At 35.4% G+C, this 15,225-nt stretch overlaps 1 protein-coding gene across 4 annotated transcripts in view; it reads right to left on the bottom strand.

Moving 5' to 3' along the window:
- Positions 1-15,225, bottom strand: part of LOC126966051 (probable multidrug resistance-associated protein lethal(2)03659) — a 47,071-nt gene that overhangs the window by 14,517 nt on the left and 17,329 nt on the right. For 3 of the 4 annotated variants that reach the window (XM_050809915.1, XM_050809916.1, XM_050809917.1), the window contains 11 exons: positions 11,377-11,474; positions 11,144-11,300; positions 10,033-10,229; positions 8,972-9,054; positions 8,183-8,306; positions 6,444-6,596; positions 5,775-5,941; positions 4,418-4,597; positions 2,775-2,922; positions 1,783-1,933; positions 599-826 (listed from right to left, as the gene is read on the bottom strand). In XM_050809915.1, the coding sequence (XP_050665872.1) occupies positions 599-826; positions 1,783-1,933; positions 2,775-2,922; positions 4,418-4,597; positions 5,775-5,941; positions 6,444-6,596; positions 8,183-8,306; positions 8,972-9,054; positions 10,033-10,229; positions 11,144-11,300; positions 11,377-11,474 (1,686 nt within the window). Of the gene's footprint in view, positions 1-598; positions 827-1,782; positions 1,934-2,774; positions 2,923-4,417; positions 4,598-5,774; positions 5,942-6,443; positions 6,597-8,182; positions 8,307-8,971; positions 9,055-10,032; positions 10,230-11,143; positions 11,301-11,376; positions 11,475-15,225 lie in introns of those variants that run through there. The other variant, XM_050809918.1, reaches the window with a different exon arrangement.

The following is a 15,225-nucleotide window of genomic DNA, read 5'->3' as shown; positions in this document are numbered from 1 at the left end:
ACTTAATGTTTCAGATGTCCGTAATTAACAACAAAAACCCGCGTTGACTCGTTACACTCACCACGAAGGCCCCGGTTCAATCCTTGAACGCCACGCACCAATATGTCTTCGATTTTCAAATTCATACGTTTATTCAACTCTTCATAAGGTCGGCAACACTCTTGTGGAGTTACAAGAGAGTATGGGATGCGGTGATCACTTACCATTTGGTGTCCATACTCTGTAGGTATATAGGGGTCAATAATGTTATTTGCTTTCATAAAAGAAGACCATTCGTAGTCCATTGAAATGATACATTTTAAGGACCAAATATTGCATTTTTTAGAGGACGCAATTTTATTTTTGAGACATATGTGAGGGGTTAATAGAAGCTTAACCCCAAATTTCTGGGGTTGCAGCCCTTGTCCCCCGGCCGCCATATTGGAAAAAGGGGTGAAAAAAAGGGGTGAAAACGTAAAAAAAAAATGCGTCCTCTAAAAATGCAAAGCTCTTGTAACATTTCAATGGACTATCGATTTTGACAATGGACTATTGTTAAGGACTTACATTACTAAACAGTTGATGCTTAACATAAAAAAAAATCAGCCAGGCCGCTTACCAGATTTCATCAAACAACTAAATGTCACGCAGATGATAAACAGCAAACAGACGACGTCAAGGAAATAACCAAAAGCACGGCTGCACGTGATAAAGAGATACCACGCGGCGCTGTGCAGGTCTTGATGACGATCAAACTCCTGCGCCAAAAGTGTTTCGGCGCCGAACGAGCGAATTATTGGCAGGCCAAGTATTGTGGCATTCACATGGTTAAAAACTGGACTGCGAGCTGTAAAATGTATAATTATATGACCGGTCTGATTGTTAAAATATTTATTTATGTACATAATATTACATTTATATTGCTGAATACAAAAGCAGCTGAATGTAATTTGTAGTTTTTAAGCAAAGTTTCAGCTTTACTGGGGCTGTAATTTATTAGTTATTTCGATATTTTTGGGAGTTTCAGGTAGATATACCCCAATGTATACGCCCATTAGAAGTAGTAATACTACGTCACGCGCGATTGTTTTAGCAATTGCTTAAAATGTAATAATTTTGCAAAATGATTAAAAACTCCAAGTTCGTTACAAAATTTTGTTGATTTAAAGAGCACTCCATTCTATTTAGTTTGATTTGTATTATTTGGATAGAATTGCACTAAACACTTGTGTGGCGTTGTAAGTATTCAAAGCGTGGTCGAAACACAATTGATGGAAAACTCTGCCTAACAGACCCGTAGGCAGAGTTTTGCTTCAGACGTCGTTGAGCGTTATTGTGAGTCTAGTAATTTATTGTACGTCAATGTATATACCTTCTTTATATCATACCTATATTTGCCTACCCTAAATTATAAATCCAAAAATAAAGAACATGCATCAACACATATTGATAATACACGAAATGTGTAGATAAATCTTCTTGAGAACTGCCTTGTATCACATATTTCCAAAAACGGATTAAGCTTACGCGGGACCCGTAGCAAATTCTTTCAATGAGCCCTTGGTATATATACTGGAAATAATCAATTACCGAGTGTCTGACGTGGGATGTCTCAGAAGGAAAAGTTGTAACGTTTCACGTTTTCGCCACATCAAGAAATTCAATATCTTAGTAAGTTTCTCTCAAGAAATTATGCTCAGACAGAGATGAGTGGGACATGCGGGACCCCTTTTGCGCGGGGCCTGTAGCAATTGCTACACTTGCTATATGGCTAATCCGGCACTGCATATTTCAAATACTTACTGATGCCTTCAAGTCTTTTAATGGCTCCAGTTGTTCTCACGTAGATTAATCGAAAAATGTAAAATATAATTAGGGCACTAGTGATAGGTACGAGAAGCGCAGTTTCTGTTATAATGATAACGAAGATAACGCCCAATAAATTGAGAATGATCTGAAATAAGAATTGATAACTCATTATAAGATTTTATTTTGCCACGAAAAACAAACAGTATTACATAACATAAATAGGTTAAAAAAGTACCTATACATATATTTACCATTGACATTTTTCGCATATAAGAAACTATACGCGTGTTACAAATAATGACCAAAAATACAAAAAAATCAAGAAGTAACACAATAAAAGTATAATATAGATATAATACACGAAGACAAAATGAATGGAAATTATAGTATTCGGGTATTGAGCACTCAAGAGAACACGTTTTTTTATTCATTTCAATTCCCCCCCCCCCTTCTTAATATTTATTTTTATTTTCATTTTATTAGGATTCAGCATTGAAAAATACATATATATCGAAATTTTTACCCTTCTACGATCAACAACTATTCTGTTCCATCCACAGATCCGCAATAGAGTTGTAAGATGGCAATCGAATACAATAATAATTAGTACGATAAATTTTCATGTATACCTAGTTTATAATTACAACTTAACTAATTTGTAAGTATTTTAATATGCATTAATTTATATGTAGGTATATTTGATAGGTGTGAGAATCGGTCGTAAACTAATTTTTATACCCCAAAAATGTTAAGTATTGAATTTTATTCAAATAAAAATTATTATATTTTATATTATATTTTAATTTATATGGCAATACAACGTTTGCTGTATATGTATCAAGGGGAAGGTATCATAATCATAGGGAAGTTTGCCAGTGGAGAAAAACCTGTTTGGTAAGGCTCATAAACTTTCCATGCAACCGATAGAAATGTATATTACTTTACTTAACATGTAAAAACTTAACGGTTAATGTTATCGACATAACCTGAAAGCAATCCAGCATCGCTTGGGGAAGAAGCTCATCCACGGCACCCATATCCTTGCTGAAGCGGTTTAATATTCTACCTGATGGATTCGCGTGAAAGAAACTCATTGGTGATAGGGAAATACACTCGAACATTTCGTCGTGAAGTCTGCAAATAGAATGATTGACGTGATTGCTGTGACGGTTAAATGTAAACAACCCTTATCTTTGAACTGATCAAAAATTATTATAACATTTGTTTAGAAAAGTGACAGTATAAATAGACCCTATTCCTTAAAAATTATCTTCCAGGTCTCCGCTAACTGAGTTAATGTTTTAGTCGGTTTTTCGTATTCAATATGATGTGATAGTGATGGTACACCACTACTTTTAAATCCAACGTGAAGGTCCAATCGCTATTCCTCCGAGTTTAAATCGATATAATTGTTATAATATCGATAAAAATTCGGAGGAATATTCTAATGTAAAATCAATAAAAACTCGGACGAATATTACAATGATAATATCGATAAAAACTCGGAGGAATTTTATAATAATTATATCGATAAAAACTCGGAGGAATATTATAATGATAAAATCAATAAAAACTCGGAGGAATTTTATAATGATAGGAGGAATAGCCGCGACTGTCAAATATTATATCAATATAAGATTTAAGTTATATTAAAGAAATATAGAATATAAGAATTATTAAGGATCCTAAGCACTAAGAAATAATACAAGAATATAAAAAATATTAAGGAATGAGAAAACGTATTGAAATAACTATTTTACTATACAGAGCCAGCAACGTAGGTCACGTTGCTGGCTCTGTACAGCTTTTATTCAAAATAGGATTCGAAATCACTTATTGAATGTCAAAAACTACCACCTATTTAAAATAGACTGCATCAGACTTGAGAAGAACGGTTCCTATTGTAAAAGCATATACATCGCCCAATCAAAGAGTTACTAACTTGACTTAACCTAGTAGGCATAACAAGGTTAAGGTTACTTGGAAAAGATCGGCGGACTAGGCTTATTGTGCTAGCGTTACTTTAACGTACAAATTGTAACATTATATTTTGGTGCAATAAATAATTTTTCATTTCTCATACTCGGAAAGTAATGTTGTTTTGATCTGATTATTGGGTGGAAAATGCTGCTTCCCTCCATAGAGAGGGAAAAACTCATACAAATTACTATCCACCTAAGGGCGGGAATGAAAATAGAACTGCTGTCAGCTGTGAAGAGTTTTATGTAAAAAAACTAATTTAAAAAAATTCTGCGGCCATGTGACAACTTAGCGCAAACTTCTTTGAGCGATAAACCGCAACATTTACGCGGTGAATTCCATATTTAAAATTTAAAAAGTCACCGTAAATTGTCCTAATTTGACAATTCATTTTAAGTAGGTACTTACTAATATTATTATATTATATTATCAATAAATAGTTTATATAAACAACTAGTTTTTTTTCCTCATATTCGAAATGAAAAGTAGAGTGTTTAACACGGGTAAAAGAATCAATTCCTACTCGGTCTGAATTGGTCTTGATTCTTTCGACCCTCGGTTAACAATCTACTATTCATTAATTCCTTCATCCATCCAAACTAAAAGAAAAACTAGGTTACTTTTTAGTTGATAAGTGAAATAGTCTTACTTTATTGAAGACTTCATGCATAAAGAAAAGAACATGATTGCGCGAATCAATGCAACAATAACCGTTGCTATTGTTAAAACACCAAATATGACCACAAAATCTTTTCTTCGTAGACCATACTGTGCCCATAACAAGTTGTCCATCGTAGTATCTCCAGTGAGATGATCTTCTGCATTACTCCTGGAAATGATCGTTATTATTATCAGCAGAACACACACACGTACACACAAACACACACATATATGTCACTCAATGATGCGATGATGAAATATTACGACTTTTATATTTCGTACACTAGGATAGTGTGGTATAGCCCACCAGTGGGAGGCACCTTTGCACAGGATGCCGGCTAGATTATGGGTGCACAGCGGGTACGGCGCCTATTTCTGCTGTGAAAAGTAATGTGTAAGCATTATGTGTTTCGGTCTGAAGCGCGCCGTAGCTAGTGAAATTACTGGATAAATGAAACTTGACAACTTATGTCTCAAGGTGACGACCGCAGTTGTAGTGCCGCTCAGAATGTTTGCGTTTTTCAAGAATCCTGAGCGGCACTGCATTGTAATGGGCAGGGCGTATCAATTACCATCAGCTGAACGCCTGCTCGTTTCGTCCCTTATTTTCATTAAAAAAAAGCCAGATTACGGGTTAAAATTAAAGTAAATAAAACCAGCGTTCACATTTCAACACAAATTTAACAATTCTGTAACTAATATGGTGGCCATAGTTTTATTATTATCATCTAATGTCAAGTCATTACTTCGGCAAATTATATCAATGATGAATTCGAAATTTGTGTAGAATCAGGAAAAAACGATAAAACTAGCGACACACAGCGGTGGAGTGAACGGTTAGACTTGGGGCAAGTGCCCCGGGCGGCAAAATTGTGAAAGTGAAAAATTTTTTTTAGTGATCTAGATTGGTCAATATAATTAATTAATTCTGTTTAATCGACCAATCCGCAATTCAAAAAGTCAGACTTGTTGGCCTGTGAAAAAATTGATGTTTTATAATTATGAGTCACCAATTATGAGTTACTTAGTGCCAAATTTATAATTGTTAGAAAAAAACAAATATTTATATATGTTTTTAGAATATATAACATATCATAAAGTTACTGCAATAAATTAGTTTATTTAATTTTAAAAAATAAAATATGTAAACTATACGTTTATGTAAAATTTCAGTATTGGGGCGGAATTTTTTCCGGTGCCCAGGGGCGGCTTTAAGTTTGATTCCGGCCCTGGCGACACAGCAATAGTACTTTGGTGGCAATGAAGAGAAAGTTAGCAATAACTAATGAAGGTTCTTTAAGTTCAGTTTGTGCTACGTTTTAACTAGCAATTGATTCGATTCTTACCATTTACTTATCCAATAGTCGCAAGCACTTGCAAAGAACTGAGCAAGGAGAAACATGAACAGCACGAGGAAAACGTATGGCCAAGATGTTTCTGCCATAAAATAATTCTTGTAGACAGAGCCTTGAACCCTTCCCATTGCTTGTACTTCAGTTTCGGGTTTTTGGTCCTGAAAAAGTAGTAGTTTACATTTACTGACCGTTTCAGACTTGCTGCCTGTGCTAGTTCCAGTTTTGTGAGAAAGTATGTGCAGGCGCAACGGTGGTCACAAAACTACAGGCGGCCCGAGGACTAACTTGTCTTGATTAATTTTTATGAGGAAAAGAAGGACAAACGAGCGTACTGGTCACCTGGTGTTAAGTGATCACCGCCATCGACATTCTCTTGCAAAACCAAAGGAAACACAGGAGAGTCGCTGGCCTTTAAGTACATACTTTTTTTTCAAGGTACCCACAAAAACCCTTCAATTGATATTACACCAAGTACACCAGTAAATCTTGTGTCAATAGAGAAAAGAAATATAGTAAAACATAGATCTATATAATTCAGCAAAATTAACGTTAGTCTAGTAATTACTTGCTTTCTGATTGATCGACAGAGACAACAAGACAAAATGTCTGTCCACTTTAGTAAGTTCGTATTTCGTACGGCAGAAACCAGAAGTGACTCACGATTGTATCTTCCAACATGAGAGACCAATATGACCAATGAGAGCGCTTTACACTTAAGGAACTGGCAGCCGTTTGATTGGCTACCATTGGGTCGTCCTCTCTAGCTTCACGAACTTTGTCTTGTAACAGTTGAATGATTGCTAAGCCTTGCTCCTAAGCATCAACAAAATTAATACTGATATATCCTTCATTCCTATAGTAAGCTAGCTACACGGGCTCGGAGTTAGTAAAAAGGCAAAAAAGGCATTTATTTTCTCAAAATTTGATTCTTTTTGATGTCTGTCACTTTAAACACTAACAAAGCTTCGGTAACAAGGCGCTCTGAGAGCGAGAAAACAACGCAAGAAACTCTCGTAATATTCTTTTTTGCGCTACTTTTATAAAATATACATTTATAACAAACATTTTTGCTATAAAATAGTCATGATCTCGTCCCAGGTTGTCGGATTTTTTAGATATTCATCTGCGGAGTAGTAGGAATTACAACAGAGCCATGAAAAATATAGATAATTAGTAAACAGCGATAAGGACTATAATCAAAGTATATACATTTACCCTTAAAGCTTTTATGTATCTTATGAAGCATACTAGAATTAGTTACAAGCAATCCCTTATTTATTTTGTTATAATAATGAAAATCGCTTTTAAGAGCAAAAAGGTCATTATTTTTGTGAACGTAACTATATACGTACGTAAATTGTCATAAGTCTACTGACAATGAACAGTAATGACGTTCTATACTTAAGAACGTCATTGATGAACATTGAACAGTCATAATATTTATTTCGTTAAATTGTTCTTTGAGTGCCTATACGAGTATATATACCACGAACAGCAAGCCTACCATCAACTTTTAATGCGATTCCGATGCAGTTTAGTTTAGGTACCTAAACTGAATCGCTAAAATTCGTACCATGACATGCCTTTAACTGAATGGCGTTTGGATCGCTTATGAAGAATGAACTTCAAAAAGTCAAATTATAAACCATTAAGCCCTTTTTTGTACTTATTAAATAATAGTAATATATATAGTTCTTTGAATTACAAATTAAATGTTTGCTGTGTTGTCGTAAAAATAACGCACCTCCATTGATGTTTGATTTGACAGGAGCACACAGTACATTCTTTTTTAATTCGTTCTTGCGAACAGGCTATAACCCGGACCCTTACGGCCTCGTCTTTTTTTTCTTATTTTCATTTTCGATATTAATTTTCAGTATTTTGTTTTACAAAAAAGTCCAATAAAGTATTCTCATCAATAAAAATTTCCTTTTCTGTATGTTTTCACTATTTTTTAAAAGTTATTAAGTAACAACGCGATTCACTTTCCTCTATGGAAGTAGCAACTTTTTTCGAATCGCTCACTTTGACACATAAGCTATCCAGTTTAGGTTGAAACATTACCTCATGGTACGAATGAATGAACGAACTAAACCAGTTTGCGATTCAATTTCTTGATTCGACGTTTACCTAAAATGGATAGCTCCAATGACGTCGTGGTACGAAATAGCAAAGCAGTTCATTTTAGATTGTGAATTGAATTGCAATAAGAGTTCATGGTAGGCCCGCAGCTCTCTTTTGAAGCGCAACACTATATCAATGTCTTTTCACTATTCAGATAGGTACCTGCACTCGGATTCTGAGTCTGGGACGGACTTTTAATGACAGGTGACGGTGATTTTATCTGGCAATCCGAGTGCACTCGGGGGCAGAGAATATACTAACGTAATGCAACATACATTTAAATCGTCGAATCCGCCTTCTGCCAAGATACTGCCGAACTCCATGATGACTATATTGTCAACATTTTTTACAAATTGCAGCTGATGTGTTACTAGTATAACCGTTTTATTTTGCAAATGCCTAAAATAGTTCAATGTTATCAAATCATTTCAAACATCTTGGAATCATTAAAATAAAATTTTATTTAAATTAAATATTACGCTAATTTTGAAACACTTTCACCAAGCTGTAGGTAAATGTTGATCTCGTGAACAAGTTTGTATGTTGTGTTATAAGAAGTTCGGCTTAAAGAACTTTATTTCTCATGAAGACAGTCGTCACTTACACGAGAACATAAATCAGTGAATGAGAGGCGAATTTGCTCATTGCTGCTTTCCGGTTTTAAGGCGGTGGTCCAAGTTACAAGATATGGTTTATTGTTATTATATTAATATGATGTTTTTGTTCATTGGTTTGTATATTATATAAAGCAGCCTTTTTTTAAAGATGTTGAGTGAAATCGCTTCTCTAACAGTTGGGTTGTGTTATAAGAAGTAGCTTAGGAAGTCAGCTGATTATTAAGTATAAATCGAGCCAATAAAGCAATGATTGTAAAAAGGCGAACACTGATGATTCGCTCTCATTAGCTATCTGTCAGATTGTTTCGCCGCCATTTGAGAATCATTTCTTTTATTTAATTAATTATTACTTAATTAATTACCTTCATTAGAAGTATATAATTATTACAATATTAATAGAATAATATTGTTTTCAGAAACATTTAAACAAAAATTTGATATTCTAACCTTTTTATGCAGTTTTCAAATATGTGTCTTGCAACTTGTGTATCAACTGCTGACAGAGGATCATCCAATAAATAAATATCAGCCTGAAAGTAGTAATAATATCTTGAAATTTTCAGTCATCCCTTTGGTACCCAAAACAACTTCAACTGTCAACTTCAAATGTCACGAGGGGCTGCTGAAAACCAGTGTTGTGTTGGTGTCTTCTGCACTGACCAACAATATACTGAGTCAACTCCTGTTAGCAAGGGATCTAGCGCCGCACAATTTTTTTTTATTTTAATAATATTTGTTAACTTATTTAATGTATTATTTTAACATTTTAATTAATATTGTAAATTGAAGGTGTTGTGTGTTTTTATTGCCAATAAAGTGTTTTTATTCTATTTTAAATATTTATGTGTATTTAAACTTTTTTTTTTAATTTTCATTATTGATTATTTTCCATACTTGTATAACGATCGGGCTTACTTGTTTTGTGATCATATTGTATTTTTAAAACTGTTCAAGTTATATTTCTTTTGGCGCGTTAGGAAAAACTATCCGAGTAAATTATAACGATGCGCGCGCACACCGTCACGCTAATTCGACACCCTGACGTTAGCTTGTCAACTAGGCCATTTATATCATACTTCAGCTACCAAACCTCTTGTAACTCATATGTCTACTGGAATAATGGATAATAATATACCAATGGAATAAGTTCTAAATTTAAAAAAAAATCTAATTGTGTAAAATTCATTGAATATTTAAATAAAAGTTATTTAGCTAAATTATAGGATATGATAATAATCTCATAGGTGGTATTTAATACCTTCTTTATTACATATTATATAGTTCTCTACAAACAAGGCATCAATTCTTTAAGGATTTTTTTTTGTTACGCCAGTACATTTACTACATTTATTATTTTTACTACATGTTTTTCACATATTGTTATCTTAGGCATACTTACTACTACAATTAACAAAATCACGTCGAATTATACAGAAATCATGTAAATATATGTTCGAGTACGTAACAAATAACACTGGAACCAAGCAATTAATGTATAATTTATTTACCTCTTTGTAAATAGCTCTTGCTAAGTTGATTCTAGCTCTTTGACCACCACTCAAAGATACTCCCCTCTCGCCAATAATAGTCTTATCACCGTGGGGAAATAAAGAAATATCTCTCTCCAAAGCGCATACTTTACAAACCTCCATATAGCGAGATTTATCAAATGCTTGACCAAACAATATATTTTGACGTACCGACCCTAAAAACACATTTCTGTACGTACATATTTATAACGTAGGTATATTCATCCCTACTAATATTATAAAAGTGAATGTAAGTTTGTTTGTTTGTTACACTTTCGCACCTAAACCACTGAAACTAAATTTTGATAAAATTTAGTACAAAGATAGACTATAACTTAAAAGGACATAGACTACATTTTATCACGGCTAACGGCCGTTCCCAATAAACTATCTATAGATAGAGATAAATTACTACTTTCTACTGTTAGTAATCAGCTGTCAATAATCTGAAGGTGCCCCAATATACCCGATAAGTCATTCTTAACGCCTGATATTGGGACGCGTGAATTGCATTTTCCATACAAACTTCTATCGCTGGTAAGCTATACGTCGTCCCATTGACAGACAGCGTGTACGGATAAGTTGAGTTACCGTCGACACGTTTATGGGGACAGAAAAGTCAACGATAGTTACGATTTTTATCTCAAGTAAGAGATAGACTGAATATTGGGACCGGCCGTAAGCGATTTGGTGGAGTTGACATAAGGGATCAGTTTGCACGGAATTCGTCATTTTCGAAGATAAAACAATGAAACTTTGTTTTATATTTTTGCTTAAACACTTGAAAGAAAGTTAATTAACATTCGTTCCAGCGTTTTTTAAACTTTGACTTAGGGGTGAAATAGGAGATGAAAGTTGGCAGGGCAGTCGAATCAAATTGTGGGAAAAGTATAAAATGTAATGGCGAAAAATATTTTACACAGATTATATTATATTATAAGAACAGAATCTGAATGCTTCATATAATTATTTAATTAAGCATAACGCGCTAACAAAGATTGAAAACCAAGTGATCAAATAGTTATCTTACTTAGCCAGCTAGTATAAGATATTTTGGCGATAAAAATAAGAATATGGTTTAAGTTATTACCTACGAAGAGCCAAGGATTTTGACTTGCGTAACTAACACTGCCCTTGATTGACACACAACCCGAAGAACATGGCAATTCATTTAACATCATCAGTAACAGTGTTGATTTTCCGGAGCCCACAGCGCCAATTATCATCGTCAATGTTGCAGAATTGATCTAAAGAAAATTTCATGTTATTCTTAGTGCATGGAAACGGAAATGGTTTTACGGAAATAATCACGAAATAACTTACGTTTAAATTAATGTTCGATACATCATCGGAGCTGGATGTCTTGAGCCATCTACAAGAAGCTTCTTCAAAGCTTATAACACTGTCTTCCTTGTTCACATCTGCCACAGACAATATTATTTTTTATAGATACGTCAATATCAATCGTTAAAATGACTAATACCAATAGTTTATCATACTCACTTTTAAACGATAAATGGTGTGTGGTATTTGCTAGATGTAATTTCAATAGTGGATTATTAAAGTTGCCAGACGTAATTTCGAAGGTGGATTGTGATGGATCATAGTTGCAAGATGTCATTTCGAAGGTGGATTGTGATGGATCATAGTTGCAAGATGTCATTTCGAAGGTGGATTGTGATGGATCATAGTTGCAAGATGTTACTTCGAAGGTGGATTGTGATGGATCATAGTTGCAAGATGTCATTTCGAAGGTGGATTGTGATGGATCATAGTTGCAAGATGTCATTTCGAAGGTGGATTGTGATGGATCATAGTTGCAAGATGTTACTTCGAAGGTGGATTGTGATGGATCATAGTTACTAAATGTTACTCCGAAGGTGGATTGTGATGGATCATTGTTGCAAGATGTCATTTCGAAGGTGGATTGTGATGGATCATAGTTGCAAGATGTTACTTCGAAGGTGGATTGTGATGGATCATAGTTACTAAATGTTACTCCGAAGGTGGATTGTGATGGATCATAGTTGCAAGATGTCATTTCGAAGGTGGCATGTGATGGATCATAGTTGTTAAATGTTCATTCGAAGGTGGATTGTGAATGATCAATGCTGCTAGATGTTACTTCGAAGGTGGATTGTGATGGATGATAGTTGCAAGATGTTACTTCGAAGGTGGATTGTGATGGATCATAGTTGCAAGATGTCATTTCGAAGGTGGATTGTGATGGATCATAGTTGCAAGATGTTACTTCGAAGGTGGATTGTGATGGATCATAGTTGCAACATGTCATTTCGAAGGTGGATTGTGATGGATCATAGTTGCAAGATGTCATTTCGAAGGTGGATTGTGATGGATCATAGTTGCAAGATGTTACTTCGAAGGTGGATTGTGAATGATCAATGCTGCTAGATGTTACTTCGAAGGTGGATTGTGATGGATCATAGTCGCAAGATGTTACTTGGAAGGTAGATTGTGATGGATCATAGTTGCAAGATGTTACTTCGAAGGTGGATTGTAATGGATCATAGTTGCAAGATGTCATTTCGAAGGTGGATTGTGATGGATCATAGTTGCAAGATGTTACTTCGAAGGTGGATTGTGATGGATCATAGTTACTAAATGTTACTCCGAAGGTGGATTGTGATGGATCATTGTTGCAAGATGTCATTTCGAAGGTGGATTGTGATGGATCATAGTTGCAAGATGTTACTTCGAAGGTGGATTGTGATGGATCATAGTTACTAAATGTTACTCCGAAGGTGGATTGTGATGGATCATTGTTGTAAGATGTCATTTCGAAGGTGGATTGTGATGGATCATAGTTGCAAGATGTTACTTCGAAGGTGGATTGTGATGGATCATAGTTGCAAGATGTTACTTCGAAGGTGGATTGTGATGGATCATAGTCGCAAGATGTTACTTCGAAGGTGGATTGTGATGGATCATAGTTGCAAGATGTTACTTCGAAGGTGGATTGTGATGGATCATAGTCGCAAGATGTTACTTGGAAGGTAGATTGTGATGGATCATAGTTGCAAGATGTTACTTCGAAGGTGGATTGTGATGGATAATAGTTGCAAGATGTTACTTCGAAGGTGGATTGTGATGGATCATAGTTCCAAGATGTCATTTCGAAGGTGGATTGTGATGGATCATAGTTGCAAGATGTCATTTCGAAGGTGGATTGTGATGGATCATAGTTGCAAGATGTTACTTCGAAGGTGGATTGTGATGGATAATAGTTGCAAGATGTTACTTCGAAGGTGGATTGTGATGGATGATAGTTGCAAGATGTTACTTCGAAGGTGGATTGTGATGGATCATAGTTGCAAGATGTTACTTCGAAGGTGGATTGTGATGGATCATAGTTGCAAGATGTCATTTCGAAGGTGGATTGTGATGGATCATAGTTGCAAGATGTCATTTCGAAGGTGGATTGTGATGGATCATAGTTCCAAGATGTCATTTCGAAGGTGGATTGTGATGGATCATAGTTGCAAGATGTTACTTCGAAGGTGGATTGTGATGGATAATAGTTGCAAGATGTTACTTCGAAGGTGGATTGTGATGGATGATAGTTGCAAGATGTTACTTCGAAGGTGGATTGTGATGGATCATAGTTGCAAGATGTCATTTCGAAGGTGGATTGTGATGGATCATAGTTGCAAGATGTTACTTCGAAGGTGGATTGTGATGGATCATAGTTGCAAGATGTCATTTCGAAGGTGGATTGTGATGGATCATAGTTGCAAGATGTCATTTCGAAGGTGGATTGTGATGGATCATAGTTGCAAGATGTCATTTCGAAGGTGGATTGTGATGGATCATAGTTGCAAGATGTTACTTCGAAGGTGGATTGTGATGGATCATAGTTGCAAGATGTTACTTCGAAGGTGGATTGTGATGGATGATAGTTGCAAGATGTTACTTCGAAGGTGGATTGTGATGGATCATAGTTGCAAGATGTCATTTCGAAGGTGGATTGTGATGGATCATAGTTGCAAGATGTTACTTCGAAGGTGGATTGTGATGGATCATAGTTGCAAGATGTTACTTCGAAGGTGGATTGTGATGGATGATAGTTGCAAGATGTTACTTCGAAGGTGGATTGTGATCGATCATAGTTCCAAGATGTCATTTCGAAGGTGGATTGTGATGGATCATAGTTCCAAGATGTTACTTCGAAGGTGGATTGTGATGGATCATAGTTGCAAGATGTCATTTCGAAGGTGGCATGTGATGGATCATAGTTGTTAAATGTTCATTCGAAGGTGGATTGTGAATGATCAATGCTGCTAGATGTTACTTCGAAGGTGGATTGTGATGGATGATAGTTGCAAGATGTTACTTCGAAGGTGGATTGTGATGGATCATAGTTGCAAGATGTCATTTCGAAGGTGGATTGTGATGGATCATAGTTGCAAGATGTTACTTCGAAGGTGGATTGTGATGGATCATAGTTGCAAGATGTCATTTCGAAGGTGGATTGTGATGGATCATAGTTGCAAGATGTCATTTCGAAGGTGGATTGTGATGGATCATAGTTCCAAGATGTCATTTCGAAGGTGGATTGTGATGGATCATAGTTGCAAGATGTTACTTCGAAGGTGGATTGTGATGGATCATAGTTACTAAATGTTACTCCGAAGGTGGATTGTGATGGATCATTGTTGCAAGATGTCATTTCGAAGGTGGATTGTGATGGATCATAGTTGTTAAATGTTCATTCGAAGGTGGATTGTGAATGATCAATGCTGCTAGATGTTACTTCGAAGGTGGATTGTGATGGATGATAGTTGCAAGATGTTACTTCGAAGGTGGATTGTGATGGATCATAGTTGCAAGATGTCATTTCGAAGGTGGATTGTGATGGATCATAGTTGCAAGATGTTACTTCGAAGGTGGATTGTGATGGATCATAGTTGCAAGATGTCATTTCGAAGGTGGATTGTGATGGATCATAGTTGCAAGATGTCATTTCGAAGGTGGATTGTGATGGATCATAGTTCCAAGATGTCATTTCGAAGGTGGATTGTGATGGATCATAGTTGCAAGATGTTACTTCGAAGGTGGATTGTGATGGATCATAGTTACTAAATGTTACTCCGAAGGTGGATTGTGATGGATCATTGTTGCAAGATGTCATTTCGTTGGTGGATTGTGATGGAT

The sequence above is a fragment of the Leptidea sinapis genome, chromosome 9, assembly GCF_905404315.1.
Source record: "Leptidea sinapis chromosome 9, ilLepSina1.1, whole genome shotgun sequence".
Classification (NCBI taxonomy): domain Eukaryota; kingdom Metazoa; phylum Arthropoda; class Insecta; order Lepidoptera; family Pieridae; genus Leptidea; species Leptidea sinapis.
Note: the sequence above shows the minus strand (reverse complement) of the source record. Positions and strands in the feature narration are given on the sequence as shown.